The sequence below is a fragment of the Juglans microcarpa x Juglans regia genome, chromosome 3S (assembly GCF_004785595.1).
Source record: "Juglans microcarpa x Juglans regia isolate MS1-56 chromosome 3S, Jm3101_v1.0, whole genome shotgun sequence".
NCBI lineage: Eukaryota > Viridiplantae > Streptophyta > Magnoliopsida > Fagales > Juglandaceae > Juglans > Juglans microcarpa x Juglans regia.
In genome coordinates this window covers 13,401,506-13,422,757 of record NC_054599.1, presented here as the reverse complement: position 1 = coordinate 13,422,757, position 21,252 = coordinate 13,401,506, and the positions used below count along the sequence as shown (strand labels likewise).

At 34.5% G+C, this 21,252-nt stretch overlaps 1 protein-coding gene across 2 annotated transcripts; it reads right to left on the bottom strand.

Moving 5' to 3' along the window:
- Positions 1-8,500: 8,500 nt before the first annotated feature.
- LOC121257117 (photosystem II stability/assembly factor HCF136, chloroplastic) lies at positions 8,501-20,955 on the bottom strand. 2 transcript variants are annotated; one of them, XM_041158012.1, is made up of 9 exons: positions 20,491-20,955; positions 19,907-20,142; positions 18,805-18,935; positions 17,061-17,193; positions 13,754-13,876; positions 12,312-12,386; positions 9,303-9,418; positions 8,892-8,975; positions 8,501-8,632 (listed from the first exon to the last, which is right to left on the bottom strand). In XM_041158012.1, exons 1-8 carry the CDS (start codon positions 20,591-20,593, stop codon positions 8,909-8,911), a joined length of 984 nt encoding a protein of 327 aa, XP_041013946.1. In that variant the 5' UTR covers positions 20,594-20,955; the 3' UTR covers positions 8,501-8,632; positions 8,892-8,908. The 2 variants fall into 2 exon arrangements, with proteins under 2 accessions (XP_041013946.1, XP_041013945.1); XM_041158011.1 differs by lacking the exons at positions 8,501-8,632; positions 8,892-8,975; positions 9,303-9,418 and adding an exon at positions 11,100-11,402 and having other exon boundaries at positions 20,491-20,953.
- Positions 20,956-21,252: the final 297 nt, after the last annotated feature.

The following is a 21,252-nucleotide window of genomic DNA, read 5'->3' as shown; positions in this document are numbered from 1 at the left end:
AACATCTTTGAAGAGAGTGGTGGAATTCCCCTTTGTTAACTTAGATCCTGTTAAAACATAGAAGCATAATGATATACATGAAGTCGCTATTAAGAAAGAATATATGGTGGTGGCTGCTAGGCAGCACCACCAACAACCATGATTTGCCTAAGTTGGAACTGCCGAGGGTTTGGGAACCCTCGGACAGTTCGTGAAATTCACCTTTTGGTGAAATCTAAGTTCCCTAGTCTTATTTTTCTAATAGAGACTAAATACAGTAGACATAAGGTGGAGTTAGTGAGGAAGAAGTTAGGGATGTATAACAGTTTCGTGGTCGACAGTAAAGGATATAGTGGAGGTATGGCCTTTCTTTGGAATGATTCTATGCATGTTGACTTGCTTTCTTATTCCCAGTCTCACATCTCTATCGTGATTGACAAATGGGAGGGATAAGATGAGATGGATTTGTACTGGTTTCTATGGAAATCCCTTGACTTCAAAAAGGCATCAGAGCTGGGAGTTGCTGCATGTTTTGGATCCTAGTGGGAGTAAACCTTGGCTCTGCCTAGGTGATTTTAATGAAATACTACACTATGGTGAGAAGTTTGGGGGAGGATCTCGGCCTTTTGCTCAGATGGAAGGCTTTAGATTAGCTCTGATGGATTGTGGCTTACATGACTTGGGGTTCAAAAGTGACAGATTCACATGGTACAATAACAGGGAAGGTCCTTAGTTTACTAAGGAGAGACTCGATAGGGCTTGTGCAAACTCAGTTTGGCTTGAAAACTTTGGTGGTTACTTAGTTACAACAGTAGCAGCAAGCTTTTCTGATCATAAGCCTCTTGTGGTATCCATTGTTCCAGAAGGACAGAGTTTGGTCAGAGGGGAAAGAGCATTCAAATATGAGGCTAGCTGGGCCCTTAAAGAGGATTGTCATAAAGTAATGGAGGAAGCTTGGAAAAGGCCATGGATGGTGTCTAATAAGTTGAAAATGGCAACTGAAGGGCTGAATAGATGTAATGAAAGTTTGAGGACATGAAGTAAAAACTCAGTGGGCTCTACTAATCAACAACTTCACACTAAGCTCCAACAGCTTTCTACACTCTAGCAAGCTGATAAGGGTGAGTTGAAAGGACCAATCCGAGCTGTAAAGAAATAGATTGACTAGCTGTTTGAGGAAGAAGATATTCGTTGGAAGCAAAGGGCAAAGCAAAGATGGCTACAAGAGGGGGATAGAAATACTAAATTTTCTACCAATGTGCTTCACAGAGGAGAAAAAAGAATACTATTAAAACAGTAGCAGATGAGGTTGGGTCCATAGCAAAGAGTTCTAAAGAAGTCAGTGCAAAATTCCAACATTTCTTTCAGAACTTGTTTACCACTTCTAATCTTGAGGGCATTTCTGAATCCTTGCTTCATTTAGAGAAAAAGGTTACTGATGAGATGAATGAAGTATTGTTGAGAAAGTACACTAAGCAAGAGGTGAAAGAGGCTGTTTTTAGTATGAACCCTCTCAGTTCACCTGGACCAGATGGAGACCCCTACTTTCTATCAAAATCATTGGAGTCTAGTGGAAAATGAGGTATGTGAAGTTGTTCTGTTTATTCTTAACTCTAATGGCAATGTTGATGCTATTAATGCTACTAATATTACTTTGATTCCAAAGATTGATAGCTCTTCAAAAGTATCTTATTTTCGCCCCATCAATCTTTGTAATGTCATGTATAAAATTGTCTCAAAGGCAATAGCAAATAGACTGAAGCTTACATTTCCAAAGATCATTTATGCTACACATTTAGCTTTTGTCCCAGGCAGGCTTATTTCAGACAATATTATTGTAGCATTTGAGGCCTTGCACACACAATGAATAACAAAATGACTGAAAAAGAGGGGTAAATGGCCTTAAAGCTCGACATGAGCAAAGCTTATGACAAGATTGAATGGAAGTTTTTGAGAGAAGTGATGAAAAAGATGGGATTTGCTCAGGATTGGATACATCTGGTGATGCAATGTGTGGAGACTGTCTCCTATTCAATTTTATTGAATGGAATCCCTCAAGACTATTTCAAGCCAACTAGAGGAATTAGGCAAGGAGACCCTTTGTCTCCCTCCCTATTTACTCTCTGTGCAAAAGTTATTAGCTTCTTACTTAATCATGCTGAAAATCCAAGGGCCATATCAAGTGTTCCTATTGCTAGGGGAAGGATTCACATATACCATCTGCTGTTTGCAGATGATAGCCTCTTGTTTTGCAAAGCAAATTCTATTGAATAGTAGGCTACTATTTCTACTCTCTTTACATGAAAATGCCTCTGGTCAGCGCCTCAATAAAGAAAAAACTTCAATTCATTTCAGCAGGAACACGTCTCATGAGAACAAGGATTTAATTCTGAGACTAGCAGGTGTGAGGTCCAGCCAGTCAGTCATATGAGAAATACTTAGGCTTTCCAGCTCTAATGGGGAGATCAAGCACTCAGTTTTTCAATCTCATTTTGGACAGAATCAAGCAAAAACTGAGAAGTAATAAAGTCAAAATGCTTTCTCAAGCAGGGAAGGAGATTTTCATCAAATCAATTGTCCAATCAATGCCTACTTACAACATGGTAGTTTTCAAACTTCCTTGGGCCCTTTTAAAAGAAATTAATAAGTTGTTGAGGAATTACTGGTGGGGTCAGATTGAGAAGGAGAAAAAGATTCACTGGATCTCTTGGAACTCCATGGGAAAGGCAAAGAAGCTTGGGGGACTGGGTTTTCGAGATTTGCATAGCTTCAACCTTACTATGTTAGCAAAGCAAGGGTGGAGGTTGTTGCAATACCCTCAAGCTCTGGCTTCCAAGGTTTTAAAGGCCAAATATTTTCCAAATGGCTTTTTCTTGAAGGCCAAGGTGGGAGTAAACCTTCATACATATGGAGGAGTATAATGGTAGCCAGGCAGCTAGTGGAGAAAGTCACTAGATGGAGGGTGGTGAATGGCTCTAACATAAATATATTGCAGGATAGATGGATCCCGAGGCGATATTCTTTCAGAATTCAAGGTGTTGTGAGAGGGGTGAATTCTGAGGCTACAGTCAGTGAACTTATTGATCATAACTCAAGGCAATAGAAGACTCAAGTGGTGGAGTGTTTCTCTCAAGAAGAGGCAGAGCTTATCAAACAAATCCCTATAAGCTATTCTAACTATGAAGATAAGCTTATTTGAAATGGGACTTCTCAAGGCGCTTTTTCAATCAAAAGTGCTTACCATTTGCATAAGGAATTAACAGATATGGATAAAGGACAGGCTTCGAGTAGCTCTCAACACAATTAGTTATGGTCAAAACTATGGAAATTGAAAGTTCCTCCTGCAGACAAAATTTTTCTATGGAGGGCCTGTAATGAGGCTTTATCAACCAACCTCAATCTGCACAAGAAGAAAGCTCTTGAGAAACTTTATTGCCCTATCTGCTTATAAGAAGAAGAAACAGTCATACATGCCTTATGGACATGCCCTGCTGCACAAGATGTCTGGCATCAATGTTCAAGACAGATTCAAAAAAGCTCATCTAGTTTTAACTTCCTCAGGGATCTGTTTCTTAAACTGGATTCAGTCGGGGGTCAGGAGCTTGTAGAAGAGTTAGCAGTGGTTAGCGAGCGCATCTGGTTGAGAATGAATGCTTATGTCTTCCAAAAAGAATTCAAGGGGCCAAATTCAGTAGCTGAGCATGGCATCCTAAAGGACTTGTTGGATGTGCACTCACAGGATTTAGTTAAGTCTCGACAGCAACGTCAGATACCCTCAATTTGGCTACCTCCACCTCAGGTTTTCAAAATTAATTGGGATACAACAATTGACAAGTCTAATGCAAAATTGGTATTGGTCTGATTGCAAGAGATTGGAATGGGTTGGTGTTGGCAACATCAAGACAATTCAGATCACACTATCCTGATCCTTTCCTAGCTGAATTTGTTGGAGCCATGGACACTGCTTCTTTTGGTTCTCACCTAGGTCTTAAAAGAATAATTCTAGAAGGGGATTCACTCCTGGTTACTCAAGCTATTAACGACAAAGTAGAGAACTGGTCTGCAGCTGGTATGATCATATTGATGATATTATGGGTCAGTTAACTGATTATGACTCATGGTCAGTCTTACACATTCGAAGAGAGGGTAATAAGGCAGCTCATGTGCTTGCCAAGAATGCTCTTTTGTCTTCTACATCCTCTGTTGATGTAGGCAACATTCCCTATTGTATTGTTGATTACATTCAATGAATGTTATAATGAAGAAGTCCCTTTTCAAAAAAAAAAAAAAAAAATACAATAAAACGAGGCGTGTCATAAAAAAAAAAAATTAGAGTTTAGAACCCAGAAATCAGTGCCAAGATTGCTCCTGTTGGTCTTTAAGCCGCCCCCATATAAATCATTTCTCCCCTTCTTCCCAGCAATTCAGAGCCTTTGTTTTTTCTTTCTTTCTTCTCCTCTCGTGAAAATTTGACAAATGTATTAAATTATACCAAAATTTATATTACTTTAAAAGTACTATAAAGATATTTTATAAAAGTAAATTAATAAATTGATATAATTTCATATAATACGCTAAGGCTTCGTTTGGTTCCTCAACCTATCTCAATTCATCTCAACTCATCATTACAACTTTTTCAAATTCTAATACAAAATATAATAAACAATTCAACTTTTTCAAATCTTAAAATAATAATAATAATATTAAAAAATAATATTTTAAAAATATTTTATCATCTCAACTCAACTCAACTCAACTCAACTCAACTCAGTTTAATATACAAACGCAGTCTAAATCTACTTTACAATAAGTAGTTTTACAATGTAATGTACCACATCAAGTCACATCAGTTTGTGAATTTATTTTTATAGGATCTCTTTGTGGCTAAAACATTTATATACAAAACCTAATATTTCATTTTATTCTATGGATTTTGGGTTTTTGGTTTAAAAGAAAAGAAAAAATATTTCTTATTTTTATATTTTATATTTATTTTTTTACATTTTTAACAATTATATTTTCTAAACTTTTCTTTTATGATTTCTTTAGTTCTTTATTTTTATCTTATTTCTTAAATTTTCTATTTTCTATTTCTAAGTATTGATCTTTTATTTAAAATATTTTGCCCTTTTCTAATTTTATGGAGCACATAAACTTTATAATTGTTTAGAATTTTTTAATACATTTTTTGAAATATTTTATTGTATTTGTTCTAAATCTTTCATTCATTAAACCGATGAGCACGTAGCTCTTTTTTTTTTTTTTAATCCTTTCCCATTCAAGTAATCTCTTAAAACTCTTAAAAGTCATTGATGTCATCTCTTTGTTTATGTATTATTTTTTCATATTCTTTATCTACCCAAGCATATAAAATGAATGAATAATGATAGGGTTACTACTTTACTACTATATATCCATTTACTATTTTTTTTATATTTGATTTTTTTCTAATTTTTTCTTAGTGATTAAGGATGTTAAAAAATACTTAAAAATAATAAAAAAAAATTGAAATGCATTTGAGTAGTAGATGGGTGGTAATAAGGTAGTAACTCTATCACTACCCAAAACGAATCTTGAGAAACATTTGTAGCATACAAAGAATTTGTGATGAATCATATTAAGTCAAGAAGAGTTAGGTCTCGTTTTATCTCATCTAATCATTATAACTTCTTCAAACATCTATACAAAATATAATAAACAACTCAAAATTTTTAAATTTCAAAATAAAAATAATATTAAAAAAATAATATTTTAATAATATTTTATTAAATTTTTAACTTTGATCTCATCTGATCTGTGTAACTAGACAATAACTTAGTTTTAAATGTATGATAGTTGGTAGGGGCTAGCATTGAGAGACTTAACAAATCGTCTGCCGTTGTCAGTAGCCTAAAGAGTATTGGCAATGGTCTAGCCAAAGCCAAAATCAAAATTTGTCTAAAATCACATGATTTTCCTTTTGCATTTGTCATTCAAGATATAACTTGACACTGAATTATCCATCTATTAGTTAAAATAATAATAAAATATTATTTTTTAATAATAATATTTTTTTATAAATTTATTTTTCAAATTTTGTAATTATATTAACCATATATTAATTAATAATTATTATTTGACAACTCTATTTTTCTAACTTAATTATCCGACAAACATATTTTTTATCAACCTCGATATTGATACTTTATAATGATAAAGTTGAACATTAATTTAATCAATTATATGATCAAATTAAAAAAATATAAATGTATATCAAATAACAAACACATGAAAACTTAAAATACGACCTCAAGTAATCAAAAAGTAAAAAGTTGCTTATTGATACTAAATGCAAAACAATGAAGAATATCAAATTTTTAGATTTGCACTGAAAATTGGACAATTTTTCTATATTATTTTTTAATAAAATATGCTTTTGATTGATTAAGAGTGACTCTCCAAATATAACTTTTACAATAAATTTATTATAACTCATAATCTTACTTTTTTTTTTTTTTTTTCCCTCAACTAACTCATAATCTTTCTTAAAAGTATTTGACTAGTACAATACAGTTAATTTAATTAAAAAAAAACTTTATTTTCTACTTGATTGCATTTGAGTAATTCAATGTAATAAATACTATAATGCTTTCCTCGTTTTGATCAATAGTACATTTCTTGTACCAGTCTAATGCTTTTGTCAGTCTAATGCTTTCCATTTCAAGTACGTACTAGCTCCAAGAATTATAGGATTATTATCTTCTTATTATCTATTTATTATATTTAAATTTTTTAAAATTTTATATTTTACTTAATAATTAAGAAAGTAACTATTAATAAAATTATATATTTTTTATTTTTTCTTAATGATTAAAGATGTTAAAAAAATACTTAAAAAAATAATAAAAAATTTTTTAAATACATATAAATTGTAAATAGATAGTAATAGCATAATAACCGTATCGCTACCTTACACCTAATGGAAAGGATGCTGTTACATCCACAAAAGCTTCCTAGATTTTGTACAGTCTTAAAGTATTGTCTTTTTTATTCTTTTTACAGTATTTTTCTGTGTATTTTTTAAAAAAAAAAACAAAAATGCTAAAAAAAAAACACATTTTAATAAAGAAAATCGATAGACTCCCTCGATAATTCTATGATTTTCTTAAATGAAAATAATAAATAAATTGCTATTTTGAACATTAAGACAAACAATCAGGCAACATAAGATGTCAACTAAAAAGAGCACAAAATACTTGTACATCTCCCATGGAAATTTAACCTCATCTTCAACGTGATTCCTAACATGGTCGTCACGGGTACAATCCATCCAGTACATTCGCTGTTCCTTAAAATATATTATCCCAATATAATCCCACTATCACGAGGTGGAATTATCCATTAATGTTTGATTTTTCTTTTTAAGACAAAAATTGATTTAAGGTTGATAAAAAGTGTAAGTTGATATTCTGAAATGAAAGTGTGATAGGTAACATTTTCAATTAAAAAAGTTGACTCTTATATGTAAATAAATAAAATTTCAAATAAGGCAGACATAAAAGACTTGATTAAGATAATAGGTTTTTTTTATGATGTGTTAACTATGTTCACCAATAAGATTTGTGATAATCATACAATATATGATTATATCTTATATTTGACGTCTCCAATTTCTCGTTGGTTATTTGACGGGTTATCGTGACGTCGAGATAAGTAATACTGGGTTACTGTGGCACACAGGCATGTGTTCACCACACAAGCAGTGTTTGCGACACAAGCAGGTATTTGCCATGCAAGCTTTTCGCACAAAAATACTTGTTGCACTGGAGATACTTCTACCCAACCAACCACTCGAGGATGCCACCACGTGATATGTTGAGGGATCCCACATCCCAACTATCAAGTGTGGCCAAATATGAAACCGTTGCACCCCAATCCCCACGATGCATTCTCCTTCTTGTGTGAAGAATGTGATAATGTTTCGTGGAATGATTTGAAGAATTTTACTTCATGTCCTATGAGTATAGATTCAGGTTACGAATCCTCACACAGAGATAGACATAATCACCCATAGATAACGGTTTGAATGAACTTTAATACTCATCATCTCAAACACTATAAACACCACATTTTTTTTTTTTAGTTTTATTCTTGCTAAACTAATTGAGTTCTTCTACTCATCATTCTTACACCACATACTTGCTAAGAAACAAAATAAAGATAAAAATCATGTGTGGTGTGTGATGTAGGAATGATAAGTAAAAAATTTCATAAGAAATAGGACGTTAGAACATACCAAAAAAATAAACAAAATTTGCAACAGGATAGCTTATTATTTGTCATTCTAATTCTATTGAATCGCTTACATTTTTCAACAAGACCCACCTAAAGAACGGATCTTTGTCTGTAGCATTCAAGTTTATCAAAAGGAAAAGAGCTCAACATCTGACATCCAATACCAAATCTTATTTCGGACTCGTTTTAACATCCATCCATGCAATCGTTACTACTCTATATATAACTTCTTTGAGGACAACACATATGGCAACGAATTCCTAATTTCAAATGTAATAGTCATAAGACAAGAAGAAAATTAGGGCCCTTTCACATCATTGAGTATCAGAGCTTGAAGATGTAATTTAGCAGTACAAAATTGTGGGCATTGTTGACAAACCTGCGCACATGCAAATGTCATAGTTATAGACCATTCATTAAAATGACACATATAATGTGTGCTTGCTTGGCCAGTTTTGACCATCAATTTTCTAAGGTTCTGACATTTCTTGTCCGTTTTCCCAGGGGAAGGGGCACCTGAAATTGTCACTTTCATTGAAACATACAAAGTAGAAGGGATGGTTATAGATGACGATGGTTGAACAAGCCTGTAGGTTTTGATAAATATACCAATTACCAAACGTGATCACGTGGATTACCATTTATAATTACAACGTCATCCAAGATAGCGAAGCAAGACCCCATCATTTCCTAGCACAAATCCCTTCTTATCATTGATAAACCTACACCAACAAATTACGAGGTATCAAGAGCTTGAAAATAAAAGTAAAGATTAAATAGTTTCTCTAATCTTTAGTTTTAAATCCTTTCTTGGTTTCCTACAATTCCCCAAGAGTTTAATAAAATCCCTATGCCGTTTTATTTTTTGTTTGGTGCTATTTAGTTAAGGTTTCAGATCTATTTACTTTTCATATCCAGGGAACTTAAGAACTTTCGTGAATTAAAATGATGAACAAAAAATGTTGGAGAAATAAAAGAGAGTCAACATGTGCCAAATATAAAATGTATGTTAAATCATAGTAGGGAAGTGTTAGAAGAGTTGGTCTTACTTCACTGAGTACAGATTTGCAGCTATATTATCAGCTGCTTTGTCACGGATCCATGTCTTGCCACCATTAGTAGTTCTCAGTAGGATCCCACTACCCCCTGCTGCCCAAGCCTCTTCCTGCACAACGAAAGAATATGTAAAACAAACAAGCCCGGAAATTGACAGAAGTCAGCAGGGATTGAATATGTAAGCTTTCTTATAATGAATGAGTTATGTAGCTGTTCACCGATTCTAAATTTCTGATGTTCTTGTATCCGTGAAAGGTGCATGTCACCCTAGCTGGATGTGGTTATCCATTGGTTTAGATATTCAAGGTAATGCTGGTTATTTGAATTGTTATATATACAAAATGCAATGGGAGCTTGCAAAAGCTGCCCATGGAAATGTTGTGAAATGCTTTTTTATCTCAACAACATAACATTGATGTGATGCTTGCCAGTATGGGCAGGCTAATACTATGCTCTTACTTGTTTTCCCTGCAATCTGTAGATAACATTGTTTGCTTGCTATTTTGTACTGTTCACCATGACATTTAGTCATTATTATACATACAGGATGAATGCCAAACGTAAGAAGAACACAGCTCTGTACTAGTCATATTTTAACAAGTACATGTTTGACTTCATGTTGTCCCCGTGCCCCTCATAGCCACCATAATCACAACCCAAGGACGCAACCACATCTGTAGAGTACCCCTAAAGGACTAAATACTACTCAGTCTCTCTAGGAATAATTTACATAGCCCATTTTACATATCAAACACCCAATGTGAGACTTAGAATACGACCATACAACTCCTTTGCTAATACATATTAAACTGCCAATGGTCCAAAAAGTTTAAGTTGATGGACGAGGCATCTTCACAAAAATGAAATTAATCGATATATATATATATATATATATATATATCTTTTTTAACAGTTTTTCGCAAATTTTTTTTCTAACTTTTTTTTTTTTTTTTATTTAGAATTGATTGTACGTACATATCCAAAAATCTAATATGAATTACTCACATATCAGAGCAAAGATATTGAGTTTAAACCATATCTTCACACTTTACCTCTTAGAATATAGATTAAGTGACGAAGAAAGAACAAACTTTTTTTAACTGTGCGATTGTGTCAATTTCTTGCTTGCTAATATGATTAGATTGACCTCTTTCCGTCAGTTTACACTTTTGGGGAAATTGGTGATATAACATCCTTCATAACCCAATTATACAAATATAGGGCATCACAATTTCTTTCACTCAAATTCTTGAGTCTCACAAAAGGCCATGTTATGTTGCAATATCGTCTCACATTATGACTTTAGTACTTGGGCTCTTATACATTGTTATGACTCAGAGATGAACTAATCACACATTTGCAATGCCTTAAAGGAGAGATTACCGTTAGCTTTCTGATAATTGTTTTTATAGTCCAATTTCACTTACTAAACACCAAATGAAGGAATTACCACACACCAATAAACTCCATTAGAACCCAGTCACAAACCAATCATAACCATTCAAGTCTCACACCATAGATCAAGATGATAGGGAGATTAGCACATAATTTGTCCAATGATGTTGAAATTAGAGTTTTATGCAGGTAATGACAACAGACTGATTTGACATCATAGCTCTTAAAAACCAATGGAAAAAGTGTAGGTTTCCATTTGACAATTGAGTGACTTCATAAGTATTATGTTCTTCTCATTAACATTTATATGATTTATGGACACGGGGTCATGGAGGCAAGATTTTGTAATTTGAGGTCCCAAATGCTACAGCTTCTGGCTGTGAGACAACTAAATTTTCCCATCTTTTCATTTATATTTTGATAATAATGGACATATGTTTCAGACATGCACACAAGTCTGTGTAGACCGTTGATGAACATTTTTGCATGCTAAAGAATCTGAAAATGGTAAATATCCTTGGAAACAATAAGTTCCTAGGAGGACAAGTCATGGTACTGCAGACTTCTGAAGTATACGTAATCAGACACGGGTGGAGGCAAGTGTCATGTCCTAAAGAATCCAACATCCTAATGTACCTATTGGAAAAGTCATGATACTCCTGCTCTACATATTTTTCTTTCCATATTTTTGGTATTTTCTGCACAAAAATATCATAATGCATCTCAAACAAATCAGAAGAATATGAAAGGATAAAATGTTTTATCCTTGGCATTAATTCAAACAAAAGCACTTAAAAAACCAGATAGACTGGAAAATTGCACTCATATCTCTCTTTTGATGGTAAAAGAAATTCCATTCCCATCGCTTTAACCAAAGAATCCACAACACCCTGCTCCAAGAGTCTATGACAGTAACAAATTAAATATGATCGTGACTGCTGGTAAGCAACAGATGCTATGTCATGAAGCAACTAAAGAGTAAAAGTTTAAAATTTATAACTAGAACATATAAGTTGACCCTTTTAATAAAGTATCTATGTCAAAAGATGCGACTCTAAGTTGACCCTTTTAATAAAGTATCTATGTCAAAAGATGTGACTCTAAATGGATAAAACTAACAAAATAGTGCATTATGCTCTCTGTAACATCTGCAATAAAATTGTGTAGGTACTCATAGATGTAAACTTTTCCCCCAGTAAATGAAAATAGAATATGATTGGCCGAACAGCATCAGGGTAGCATTGATGCACATTATGAATATCTATTCATACCATTTATGAGAAGGTAGCATGTGAAATGTTTCTGTAAATGCATAAGACTTGCTTGGATGGATGTCTTACTGCAATGTACATGGTAAAATTTTGCATACGTGCACATAAATAAGGCAGGCACACACATTTCAGAGAGAGAGTGAGAGAGCATACATGTGAAGAATACACAAGGCTTAGCTGTACAAGTTTTTGTTGGGTAACACATTGCCAATTTAATCTAACACAGTTTTGTGGCCACACAACCCTCTCCTTATTCCACCATGCAGAAAACACATGTTATTTTCATTGAAGACTTGCAATTAACATAACACCACCATTTAATAAGAAAACTGTTACCTCTGATCGGAACCCAACATCGAGAATGCCAAAGCCCCGGCTTTGAACTGGAACTTCTTCAAACTCTTCAGTTATCTGAAACAATTGATATTATTCCATGCTTCCTTAATACGCAAGACTTGCACAAAAACCAGTGTGCCAGAGCTTCATGCAAAGAATATGACATTCAAGGATGCAGACTTGGCAAGTGGAAAAAATAGTCAATGTGCATCAAACACAATATAGTATATGTAACATCCCTTGAATTATCATTCTAGAATGACAAACAAAACTTATATTCTTTCTTCACAGTGTATATCAATAACTTGAATCTTTCAGAAATTTCTTACTGTCTAAGATATAAACCAACCCCCTAATGAACTGCCATCACTTTCATTGTACATGAAATAGAAGAGCACAAGAAGGATATTTAGCTCATAAAGATTTCATGGTATCCCCAATTCCTGTCAAGGATGTAGAACACGCAGTGGAAGATTCCAAATCTTAAAGTGTGCATAAGAAGTTGAAATGATTGCTGAGTGATGACCTTTCAAAAGGCCATTTAAATTCATTTTCCAACATGCCACATGCACAGAAATAAATTTTCTTATCTTCAACATTTTCCATACACTTAACAATGAGATATTAAGGCCATTGAAGATTCATGCCACAATTTTGTGAACAAAGAGAGAATTGAGAGAGAGTGGGGCACTGAGGCAGTGAATTTGGGTGCATCTCAAAAACCCCTAAGAAGCAGTGAGAAGTGTTTGAAGAAATGTGGAAAGATCATGCAGTATACGGGCTCCTTCCGTCATTCATGGAGGTCGCATATATTGTTTTGTGTTTTTTGTGAGATCTCTTTTTGCTTTGCAGGAAAGCCATCTTCTTTATAAATTTTCCCGGAGGAGCTTGATTGCAGTGGTTTTTGCATCTGAGATTTAGATATGGTGGTTCCAGATGGTGTTGATTGCTTGTATTAAGATTGGAATGTCATTTAGTACAGGTTCATTCTAAATTGTTCGTGAACGTCACAAGAAATGCTCCAATCTGACATTACTGTCATAGTGCCTTGTGGTTATTTTGTGCTTAAGTTGTTCTGTCTTCTCTGAAACATCGAAGTGTTCAACTTGGTTTCATGAAATCTGGAACCAAGAGAATTTTAAATTTTATGTTTCCTCGCTGGAAGTTTGTATGTGCTTGAAATGTATATATGCATAGCAATTGTGCTGTGGCTAGACATACCCTGATGTGGCATGTTTTATGTTTGGGTTATGCTTCTAAAAGTAACATTCTCTCTGGCTGGTTATGTATTGTGTAATCTGGTCATTGACTGGTATGAGATGCTCGTTTATAAGCTATGATGTAACTTTGTACAGTGGTCATATTGGTTCAATTATATTAACTGCCACCTCCCCCCCTCTCCAAGGGTAAAAAAGGAAGATAGATCCCCCACATTTACTTACCCCTGACCCTTTGCTAAGATAAAGTCCACCTCCACGAACAAGAAGCCAAAGACCACCATCAGCTCTCCATCCCATATTTTGGATTCTTCTCGCAACTGCCCTGTTATGTGGTTGCCAGAATGGCTGAAAATTAAATCAAAAAAAGAAAAACTCCAAGTATCAATTACATTCTCAATGAAACTTGAAACTCAGTAATCATGACATGACTAAGCGCAGAAAAATAAATTTACTATGACTTGCACAAGCGAATAATGAAATCAAATGCATAAAAAATTTCAGGAAAAACACATGCATTGAATATCGGATACCTCATAAGATAAGGGTTTGGCATGAGTTAGGGGGAGACTCTCTGCCGGTTATAAGCTATCATCACTATCTCATGCAGCTGACAGAGAATGTGACAATAAAAGAAGGCAGTCTTCAAAATATACTGATACAGCACCTAGTTATTTCTATTAACATTATTTAAATCAGTATAAACATAGTTACATATATAACTATGTATATATAGTTACATATATAAGCATAGTTGCATAGATGTAACAGCAACAAAGACAACCATAAACCCTTGATTATATTTCATAAGATTCAAATAGCCTTCTCAAATATAAAATCAAGCAAGCCTCTAAATATGGTTAACTTATCTTTCTACTTATTTAATAATACCTTCGTAAACTAATACTGTCATATATAATGTTGAGTTGTCCTTTTAACTAAGTTCCACAACACCCCAAACTGATGTCCCAGAAAGGCATAAAAGGAACTTGTCCTGAAAGCAGTGATTAATCCTGGATTTCTCAGTAACCCTTGGAACTAGTTTTAGCATCTCATACTATCAGTGCAAATTAATTGAACGAGTGATACACCATAATCTGCCTTGTCAATATTGAAAAGGAGAGATGGATCATCGAATTAAGCTGAATACCTTACAAATCCCTAGTCCAGTGGGGCTCCATACATTCAGAAAAAATGGATATTTATTAGTCTTATTAAAGTTACACACTCGAGACTTACCACAGTCGAAAAGTTATGGTGAGCTTTGTTGGTAATAATTTGGTGCAGCTAAATATCCGATTGTAAGACCACAATTACCTGGAACTCGGCTTCAATTCATTAATTGTAAGACCACAGTTACTTGGAACTCGAGACTTAATTTTTGATTGATCATCTGGGGTTGTGGTTTCACTCAAAAATCTTCTTCGAGTTGCTTTAGTACAATTTACACTACATCCAATTCTACACATTCACCAGCCGAGAAAAAAAATACACATATGCCTGCATGTTGTATTATATATCATGAAGTACACGTAGGAATTTTTTTGCCTTGGAGCTCTGAACCACATCAGATTCAAAATATGTCCTTTTTGGGTTTTTCTGTGTACTCTTTCCAACTTACACAAACCCACCCTCCATATTTCCATTTCTGCCCCTGTTTTGATGTTGCGCCCCTGCCAGACCTTCCAGCACTGCCTTGTACAATCTTCCTGCCACCATACTCTCCCCTGCTATTGGGAGCTTTCCTTTATCACCGTCTCTTAGGTGTAGTGCTCTTCCTTCTTTTTCTCCCTCTCCACTGTTCAACACACCTGGAATATTATTTTTCATTGCTTTGACTGGTGCTCTGTCACATAGCTCCCTAAGCTCCAGGGCCATCTTTCTCCATCCCTTCCCTTCCCTTCCACATCCTCAAGGATCACAAGGATGCCTTGTCTCTCACCCCCACTATATTCTATTATTGCCAAATACCTCCCACATTTATTAGAGCTGCGTTGTGCTATGAAGGCTCTGCTGCCGTCGGGAGAGGTTCTTATAAACTCCTTTTCATCAGACCAGGAGCACTCCTCTAATGTCTTCACTACCCATTTCACAGTGAAAGTATCCATCAGTAGCTCCTTCACCACCTTTCTGCCTCTCTCTACAATGCGCACTCATCGACCACCTTCCACCGAGAGTTAAAAACTTTTGCCTCTAAGAGGATCAACTTTGGTTGTCCCATCCTTAAGGGATGGCACCCCTTACTAATAACTAAGAAAAATTACTAACACCAGCAAGAATCAGTGAGAGAGGACATTTGTACAAGCATTGAGTGAATGAGAAGAATAAGCTTAAGAAAACTGAAATCACCCATCAGTGGGAATAGTTACACGTAGGAAATTGATCAATGAAAAGTCCTTATTACCCAATTTGGGAGAAATGATCTGATTAATAATTAGGATGGGTGACTTCAGATACCTCTGTGTAAAACTTTACTCACATCTCTCAAAACTAGCAACAATGCAATAATATAAGTTATTCTGCTGACATATGTATACCCTCATATACTTTAGTATCTACATCCCCATACAGTACTCTGGGCCTTCAGATGCCATTCATTTGATGAGAAATAATAAGGAAAATAAAAAAACTCAGTGGCTGAAGCTAAAGCATATACTTCCGAAGTAACAAAAAAACAAAAGCAACAACTAGAAAGGGAGAGCCAAAGCCGAAAAGAGGATTCCTCCCTTTTTTCTTTCCCACAAAAACAGTGATCGAGACTTTCATCTCGCATGGCTCAAAAAAGAACTCATCTTCTTTCATTTTTTTTTTTCAGTTCTAGCCTTTACAACTAAATGGGTATATGACGAGAGCTGGGAAACATGAACAAGTTAATAGTGATAAGTTTCTGAAGCTATATGGTACACAGTTGCCAAGCGGTTTAAAATATCACATGGAGGCAAGGAAGTGCATAGTATTTCTAAATACACTCAACTAAGCCCTTCTGGACTAAAACAAACTGAATTTTTAATTTGATTAATCAAAAGAATTCTATTTAATTTCAACAAAGCAAGAGTATGCTTCTCATTTAAATTAGAAGGAAAATTCATGGATTAAATTGAGTCAAAACACCAAAAAAATCATCAACAAATCTAAGAAAAATTAAAGATGATTAGTCTAGACCTAAAAGATTCTAAAGGTGATGGATATAGTTGATCTCTTATCAGATTGATAAATTTAGTTGCAGAGAAATTTGGAACTGAAAACAATATTATCCATGATATTTCACACCCTAAAAATCTTCAATAAGCATGGTTTCACAAACTCGAACTCTGGGATTGATGCAAGAAAAAGTATGGTAGGCAGTCAATCATAAATTCTAGTTCTTGCACTAAACCACTTTGTGCAACCTTCAGCGTGCATCAAAAAAAGAAAGATCCTCCTATATATCTGATTCGAATTTAAAAGGAAAACAAGCCTCAGGTAACCTACTAGAACAGCATTACGTAAACAAATGAAGGCCCAATGGCATTGAAAAGCAGGAGAATCTCACTTGTCCAGGCTCCCACGTAAGGTAGAAGTTACCACGGCTAGAGACAGCAACATATCTTCCATCTGGAGAGCGATTAACTGCATTGAATGTTCCCGTATAATAACTTGCACCACTGATACCACTAGAGACTGTTCTGAAAAGGGAAAGAAGATACGTGAACATCTTATCTGTTGAAAGGAAACATTCACTCCATAGATTTAGTGGAATCATGGCTCTGTGTAGAAACCTTTCTAGGAGACCAGGAAAATGATACACTATGGAGAGATAATTAAACAATATTGGTAAGAAAGTTTTTTAAGCTCATAAAAGTAAGTTTGTTGCATATTGATTCATGCAGCACATTTGGATTAAAATATGAAGCTGATCCATAAAAAAAGATAAGAACAGGAAAAATCTAAGCTTTAAGGGCATAGTTTATAAACTGAATAACTAGCATGACCATTCACTCTTGCCTGCCCCCATCCCCCAAAAAAACAGAAAGAATGCAAAGGGTAAATTACATTTTTCTGCCCAAAATCATAGGTTTATTTGAATATTAATCAACCACCAAAATTATGGGATTGGTTGCAGGTTCTCCACACCTTTAATATTTCTCCAAATTTCGTACGATTTAACCTTTATTTTCACATGTTAATCATGTTAGCCCAAAAAAAAAAGGAATAACACTTAAAGAAAGATTATATATTCTTCTTTTCACATTTTTTGCTTAAGTTTTTATTGTTAGGTTAGACAGCACTAGTTGGTGTTTTGTTGGTTAGAATATGCAGGTGAAGAGTCTCCTTTTTTTTCCTTTTATTATTTTTCTTATTTTTAATGAATCATGAGATAAGCATGTAAATTTTAAGGTGAAGTATAACAGAAATTGTGGAATCTTAACAGTAAAGAATATCTAAACTGATCTAACAATTAAAAGGTTGATAATTCAAATTCAAGGTTTGGGAAAGACATTGCAAATGACCTCATAGTTTGTGTGAAAAATGCAATCAACTTATTTCCCAAAAAAAACAATAGCTTTCAGGACACATCAGCAGGGAAAAAAACATAGTCAAAATAAAAAAGAAAAGAAAACAAATAAAAACACTAAAGAACTTTCAATAATAATTTCCCCTTAACAGATGTGCACAAGAAAATAGATAAACCAATGGAATGGTAACAAATATAGTAGTTAGTTAGAAGCATCCTATTCTACCTGACTTGATATAAAAGTCATTGCAAGAGGACCATCAAAACATTTTTCTATTAGTAAGTCAAGTTTTATTAATGAAGAGGACCATCTAAATATGTCCAGGTCATAAAAGAATGTGTTAAAAGGTCGCAAGATATACTAATTTGCATAATTTATTATAAATTCAAATAAATAGGGGAGGTTACTTATGTATCGGAGATGGAATTTTTTTTTTGATAAGTAGTATCGGAGATGGAAAATTTGAACATACTTGCTGGGTTCAGAAAGTGTTGTCTGATTATTAAGTTATTGTGCACATCATATGGCACACATGGCCATGCATAGCTATCAGACAAGATGAGCCCTACTCAAATCCAGCAACAGACACAAGATGCAACTATAAATAGACTGCCTAAGGCTCATAAGATGAATATGAAAATTATTATTAACTTGCCAGTAAACCAGATTGTCATATCTAACTAATTCCTGATACAGGTGTCAACACCTACTTTTAGCTAAACCCACCTAATGAGAACAGTTTATACGAGTAGACTAACTTAAATTATAGTAGAAACACACCGATTAAGAGTAGCTGAAACAGTTTCCTGAACAGCAGCCCTCCAGTTGTAGCCCCTATTGGATGTAACATATATTGCTCCTTCGTCTGTGACCATCTCCGCACTCTTGTCTCCAGTTGCCTTTATATATACCTGCATATGGCATAACAGAAGCATCCAGTATTGGGTACCGATACTTATCTCATTTATATAGAGCCAATGGAGCTATTTTGTTTTTATAAGTAGAGCCATTGAAACTATATTGTGATAATAAGGCATACATAACAACATTTGGCATCCAATATGATAGGACTGCACATTCTAAGATCAACAATCACCTTAGAAGAAGAAAATAAAGGGTGAATTAGTATTCACGTAAGTGAAAACCTGGGACTAGTTAGGAGACCTTTTTTTTTTAATAGGTGATCAGTTAGGAGACATTGACATGGAGTTGTCGAGCACTCTATTTTCATAATTTCACATCATTTTAGGCAAGCTTGGCATCTGTAATATTTATGCTCTGATTTAAGAACAATTCTTAGGCAGCATATACTTGGTGACGTGCAGTTTCATTTATTATAGGAGTATTTATACAATTCTGAGCCTAATAACATTAATTTAAACAACAAAGCATGAGATAAAAATTCTACCACCCAGTTTTTCTGCCACATACAGACCTCTTATTCTTCTCTATTCCTCTCTCCATCTTGTTACTTTTCTTTTCTATTTTTCTTTTCCTTTTTTTTTTTTTTTTTTTTTTTTTTTTTTTTTTTTTTTTTTTTTTTGATTTATGAATATTAAAAAGAGGAAGTTCAGCGGTATATCCCATAAGAACAAATTTCCAAGAGAAAGTTTGCAACTCTGATATAAGTCGCAAAAAGAATGAAATTTTTAGAATTTAAATCCCAATATATGGCAGCATAAGTCAGCGTGAATACGCATTCAAGTATAGTAAGGTCACCTAGGATAAAATACTTGCGATTAAGCTCGAATGCATATGACGTATATAATAAACACCAGGAAAAACTTCATTATGCTTTATCTCAACCACACACGCAGATATAGTTTCCCATTATTACATTATTAACAAAGAACCAAAAGTAGTCTTTATAGGTCTTGTGTACCATATCTCCAGGAAGCTGAGAGCTTAGTGGTATTCTTTCCCAGCTTTCTCCCGCATCTGAAGTGTACAACAGAATTGCAGGTTTTCCAACAATCCATCCCTCCTTTCCTTTGAAGCTAATAGAATTAAATCTGTAGTTGAAGTCTTCGTCCTCGGCTGAGGGTATTGAACGTGGAGCCCAGGTGTTTCCACCATCTTTTGTCTCCATAATGGTTTGCCTAGTCCCCAAAAGAAAACCTACGATAAAACACAGTGTCAAATTGTGCTGAATCGTTTAAGTAGTGCTGCATTAATATCAAAAAAAATGTAGAAGGTCAAATTTTATATAAGAAGAATTGAGGGAAAAAAAAAAAAGAAACAAAGAAAAAGAGAACTTCACGATCACGAAAATTATAGTTCTATAAATTTAGTTAAAATGCGAAAGTCATTGATGTAGTTAAATGGGGAATAAAACAAACACAAAATGAATTAGTGGCTATGGTAGGTGCAATATAAATTTAGTCATAAATCACAATCTAATCAATGATGGTCGTATATATAGAGCACATAGGAAACAAAACCAGGGAAGGGAAGTAATAGATATACCGTGATTTAAGTCGTCAGGGACGAAAGCGATGTCGAGCAGGACGACGCCAGGGTCAATGGGCAGGTACACTCTTTCCCATTCGGAAAGTGCGTCTTCGGACATTGCCGGTGGTGGAGCTGCTACTACAGACAGGGAAATAGCCGTGGTCTGGGATATGAATTCCCTCCGATTCAACGAAGAAGAAGAAGAAGATTGTTGTAGGGAAGCTTTGGGTTTGGGTTTGGGGGTGAAATGCGAGGTTGAGCTGGGTGATAACTATATTGCTGGCGAGGCCGTGAAGTGCTGGCCAGGAGAGAGTTCAAGGAGGATGGCTTCAGCAAAATCATTGGATTTGAGCTCGAGCACTCGCACAGTTGCAGCAGGTTCGCCATTCTTCGATGCTCTCTCTCTATCTCTCTCTTATCCGAGTGGTGGTTGGTTGTTCTCAACGGCTCGCGGACAGTTTTTGAAGCGCGTGGATGGATTTTCTAGTGGATAGAGCCTTTTTTTCGTAATTTTATTGTCTCCGCAGGAAAAATAAAATAAAAAATAAAAAATAAAAAATAAAAAACCTTCAATAAATAAAATAATTCAACAAGTCATGTACCGATTGATCCAATAATTTTAAGGTAGAAAAGTAAAAATTTTATTAGGCTTAAGTTAAGTTTAATAGATCATTTTGAATAACTTCACAGACTGAGGTTAGGACTAGGGATTTGTACTAGGCTTATATACTCAAAAAGTTTATTTTAAGACGTTGAAGTTTTGGGAATGACTTTTTA